This window comes from Lactuca saligna, chromosome 9 (assembly GCF_052625555.1).
Source record: "Lactuca saligna cultivar CGN05327 chromosome 9, ASM5262555v1, whole genome shotgun sequence".
Lineage (NCBI taxonomy): Eukaryota > Viridiplantae > Streptophyta > Magnoliopsida > Asterales > Asteraceae > Lactuca > Lactuca saligna.
In genome coordinates, this window is record NC_136425.1 from 194,276,766 (window position 1) to 194,281,847 (window position 5,082).

Below are 5,082 nucleotides of genomic sequence, written 5' to 3' on the forward strand. Positions count from 1 at the left end.
TAACATAAAATACGGTTTTATTGAAGGGCATCAATATTCTCAATAAACATAGGGTTAACCTGGTAATTTGGCATTTTCATAAACTCATATAACTACATGGCAAGATCGTTGGATCACCCAATCGACATCAGCCACGTTGCACTTTATGACAAACTGGTCTGACATGGCTAGCTTTAATTCGTCCACGTCACTCTTCCCTCCATTGATACAAACGTAACGACCATAAGACGACCTCCTTATAAACCCTACTATCACTTTCTCGCTCTAGCGGCGGGATCTCACTTTCTACTCTCTGGTCATGGCGACACGGAAATTTAGCGGGATTGTATTTCTCTCTCTACTACTGCTCATCTCAGTTGCTTCTGCCAAGGTGTTCTTCGAGGAGCGTTTTGAAGGTGATTCTTCCATTAACGTTCTTTTTGAAAGAACTTAGCTATGCATTTGCTCAAATCTTGAATCGAATTTGACCTTCTTTTGACATTTGCGTTTAGTTGGAGATATGCGTCTGATTTTGCCAGTATTATCCGATCCGATTGGTTTCAGTTTAGTTAGTTAGGTGAAATGTGAATTTGTAGTTCATCTGTGAGAGCAATCGAGATTAACGTGAATTTATCTTGTGTTAGCTTGTTTTTAGGCTAGGGTAACTTAATTTTCAGCTTGATCTGTCCCTGTGGAGATGAAATGAATTGAGTATGTTGAATCAATAGTTTATCAAATTGGTTTTGCTCGGCTTAATTCAAGTTGACTCTTACGTCATTTTGAACAATGCTGTTATTTTATTTACGATCATCAATGCTGCTGTTTCACTTGATGTTAGACCAGCATAACATGTATGGTTAGCGATTAGTTGCTGTATCAGGTGATGAATGTGGGTTTATGTGATGATAATTTATTTACAGTAAATATCCCTATCTTTAAGCATGTGCCTTGTCCCAAATTTAAGATCCTCTTCTTTCCCAGTTCTTAGATGGGAAACCATACACAAGTAATAAGACTTTCAGCATGTGGATTTTACAAATTTTAGTTAGTTTCTAGCGTAATTTTTTTTTCCTATCTAGAAAATTGTCATTTTCCATTAATTTTGGTTAAAATAAACTACTGATTTGACTTATTGACATTTCATCAGATGGATGGGAAAGCCGGTGGGTTAAATCTGACTGGAAGAAAGAGGACAACATGGCTGGGGAGTGGAATTACACATCTGGTAAATGGAACGGAGATGCTAATGATAAAGGTAAACATTTTCCCATTTGCTTTTTAAAAGAAATTCTTAATTTTTTTTTTTTTTTTTTTTAATTTATAGGCACCTAACAAACTCTATTTTTCCCTTTAACAATAGGTATACAAACAAGTGAAGACTACAGATTTTATGCCATATCTGCTGAGTACCCTGAATTCAGCAACAAGGATAAAACACTAGTCTTCCAATTTTCTGTTAAACATGAACAAAAGCTTGATTGTGGTGGTGGATACATGAAATTGCTTAGTGGTGATGTGGATCAAAAGAAATTTGGTGGCGATACCCCTTACAGGTTATTTACATATAAACACAAAATTTATCTCAAATGTTTTTTTTTTTAAATATATATATTTTCTTCTTTTATTGTTTCTGAAAGTTTTAATATTATCTTTGAATGTAGCATCATGTTTGGACCTGATATTTGTGGGTATGCAACAAAGAAGGTTCATGCAATTCTCACATACAATGGAGAAAACAAATTGATCAAGAAAGACGTTCCTTGTGAAACTGATCAACTTACACATGTTTATACCTTTATTCTACGCCCTGATGCTACTTACAGTATCCTCATTGACAATGAAGAGAAACAAACAGGAAGCTTGTATAAGGATTGGGATCTTCTCCCACCAAAGCAGATCAAGGATCCAGAGGCCAAAAAGGTAATTTCAAATGTTTTACATGTTTGTGGTGGCTAAAGAGTGTTCTCATTTGGTTTCAATATTTACTAATTATTGTATTGTTGATGATGATAGCCTGAAGATTGGGATGAGAAGGAATACATTTCTGATCCTGAAGATAAGAAGCCTGAGGTAATAATAATATAACATTAAGGGCTTGTTTTATTTGTTGATTCTGTCAGATTCCTTCAAATTCCATTTAGTTTTGACTGATTCTCTTTTTAAGATCCAAGTGGAATAAAAAAAATGAATATATTCTTTGATTACCAGGGTTATGATGACATCCCAAAGGAGATTCCGGATCCAGATGCTAAAAAGGTGGGATTTTTAATTTGTTAATTTTCTATTATCTTTTAATGTTATGTGATGTGTTAGTTTTTAATAAGATGATCTAAAATTGCAGCCAGAAGATTGGGATGATGAGGAAGATGGTGAGTGGACTGTTCCAACTATTCCAAACCCTGAATACAAGGGTCCATGGAAGGCAAAGGTTTGTGTCTTTTTATTATTATTTAATTTTAAATGCATATTTTTTTTTTTTTATACCAATCATGTTTTATAAAAATGTTTACCCTTTGACAGAAAATCAAGAACCCCAACTACAAAGGGAAGTGGAAGGCACCAATGATTGATAACCCAGGTTTTTCTTTTCTTTCATATTTGAAGTCTCTGTAACATTCCTTTGTCATGTTTATGTTACATTTTATATGTAAATATAATGTGTAAATTTATCCCTAGTCTATATATAATATATACAAAAAAAGAAATAAACATAATAAAGACTCGTTAAATTCCAAATAAGGTTACATGATAGAAAGTTTATTTTCTAGTTATTTTAGAAGCTGAAATTGTATTTTAATTAGAAATGTGACATTTTTAAAAAACGATACAACTCTATTCTTATATATTATATGAACTTTTTAGTTACAAAATGAAAGATTAAACATAATAAAATCTCATTAAAACCCAAATAAGATTATAATAACAATACGTTTTTTACTTTTTTTTTTTAGAAAATAAAGTTGTAAATCAATGAAAAGAACAATTCCGTTCTTTCCCTGATTCCATCTCACAAAACACTCGTTGACATTAATTTTTTTGTTTTTAAATTTTAGATTTTAAGGATGACCCTGATCTCTATGTATTCCCCAAGCTGAAGTATGTTGGCATTGAGTTGTGGCAGGTAATTTTCTTTTTTGCCTTAATATTTTTAATAAAAATTTAAAACAAATATAAAATTCTCAAATTGGTGTTGTGTTATTTTTCAGGTAAAATCTGGAACTTTGTTTGACAATGTATTGATATGTGATGATCCTGAATACGCCAAACAACTAGTGGAAGAAACTTGGGCCAAACAAAAAGATGTAAGTTACTTTTATAACTATATAAACTTTTACTCATTTTCGATTATAACATATTATATATATATATATTCTCATGTTATAATTAAATGATTGTGATCATCATCTTAGGCTGAAAAAGCTGCATTTGAAGAACTAGAAAAGAAACGAGAGGAAGAGGTATGATATGATTCTTTTCTCCAATTTTTGAACTTCATTTTTTTTAATGTAAAGAGATCTCTCAATTTTTTTGAAACCAAATTGTTATTAAGTTATAAAAAATTATTTATATAATGGTTTTTTTTTTTCTAACTATTATACTCTTCATTGGTTTCTGTTTACAGGAATCCAAGGATGATCATGTTGATTCTGATGTATGCCTCTCTCTCTCTCTCTCTCTCTCTACACTTTTAGAGTGTGTTTGGTTTGCGGATTCCGATGGAATTGGAATTTGAGATTCCATTCCATAGTGTGGGCGGAATTGAATTCTGTTCTTCATTTTTATTAAGAAGATCTAACTACCATAAAAATTAAATAAATACAAAAAAAAACAGTTTTATATACTTACAATTAAAAATTTTTGTATAAAATATAATACAAATTATAAAGAATATTTAATTTTCATTGTCAAATTTCCTTTCCATTTTCGAAAGTGTGACTAATTATGATTTTCCTTAGATTCCAATTCCTCCAATTCCATTGATAGATTTCATTCCTTCCAAAAAACATTTTACAAACAAAACTCCACCGTGGAATTCTCAATGGAACATGGAAATTTTAGTCCCTATTTATTTTTTTCTTTTCCATTTAATGCTGAGTGGATAAATAATTTTTAAATATATATATATATATATATATATATATATATATATATATATATATATATATATATATATATATATATATATATCTGAGAAAATGCTAGCACATTTTGGAAAAGGGAAGGAAAGAACCAACAAGGGCAAATTTGTAAAAAGTTAGCGACTCATTTGGAAGGTTTCGTTTCCATGAAAAAGAAACAATTATATTATATATAAGTAAAAAGTTTAATATTATGAGATGAATGTAATTTAGGCTGATGATGAGGGCAATGATAGTGGTGATGAAGCCGAACCCGAGGAGGAAGAGGAAGCAGATGATAATGATGTCAAGGTAAAATAATAATAATAAGAATAAAAGTTCAAATTCTAATTTCTTAAATTACCATTTAACCCCCTTTTTTTTTTATAATTTACTTCTCGCAGGATGAGCTATAGGGGGGATATCAAATTATTACCAATTACAAACTATATCCAAAATATAAAGTTGAGAGATGTTAGACGTTGAGATTTTCCCCCTTCTTTTTATAGCTTTATATATTTTAGGCCTTCGGAATATGGATAGAGATATAAAAACAAATTTAAGGCTGTGGATTCAGATCTTGTGTATCGTTGGATTCAATTGGCATCTCGACTGTTGAAGGGAGGGAAAAATATGTGTGTAGTTTGAGGCAAAAAAAAAAAAAAAAAGATTTTTAGTTCACGTGTTAAAATATTACTCTGTTCGTGTCTCTCTTATCATATATATCTAATTTTGAGTAATGTGTTTATTAGAAAACTACCACATATCATCTCCACTCCATTATATTATATGTTTACTAGCTCTTGAAAACTTGAAAATGGTTATCTTTCAATATTATTATTATTATTTTGACATTATATTAAATAAAGAACACGATTATTAAACATAAATAGATATTTTATAAATAAAAAAAGAACATTAACTTAAATAAAAATAATATTTTTAAAATTCAACATAATTTTACTAATAAAAAAACAACATTAAT

At 30.1% G+C, this 5,082-nt stretch overlaps 1 protein-coding gene across 1 annotated transcript; it reads left to right on the forward strand.

Annotated features, from left to right (window-relative positions):
* Positions 1-236: 236 nt before the first annotated feature.
* Positions 237-4,837, forward strand: LOC145014459 (calreticulin-like). Its single transcript, XM_078972831.1, has 14 exons — positions 237-395; positions 1,127-1,234; positions 1,340-1,532; positions 1,641-1,899; positions 1,993-2,049; positions 2,188-2,235; positions 2,321-2,407; positions 2,500-2,557; positions 3,033-3,100; positions 3,186-3,281; positions 3,390-3,437; positions 3,602-3,631; positions 4,332-4,409; positions 4,502-4,837. Exons 1-14 carry the CDS (start codon positions 299-301, stop codon positions 4,511-4,513), a joined length of 1,239 nt encoding a protein of 412 aa, XP_078828957.1. The 5' UTR covers positions 237-298; the 3' UTR covers positions 4,514-4,837.
* Positions 4,838-5,082: the final 245 nt, after the last annotated feature.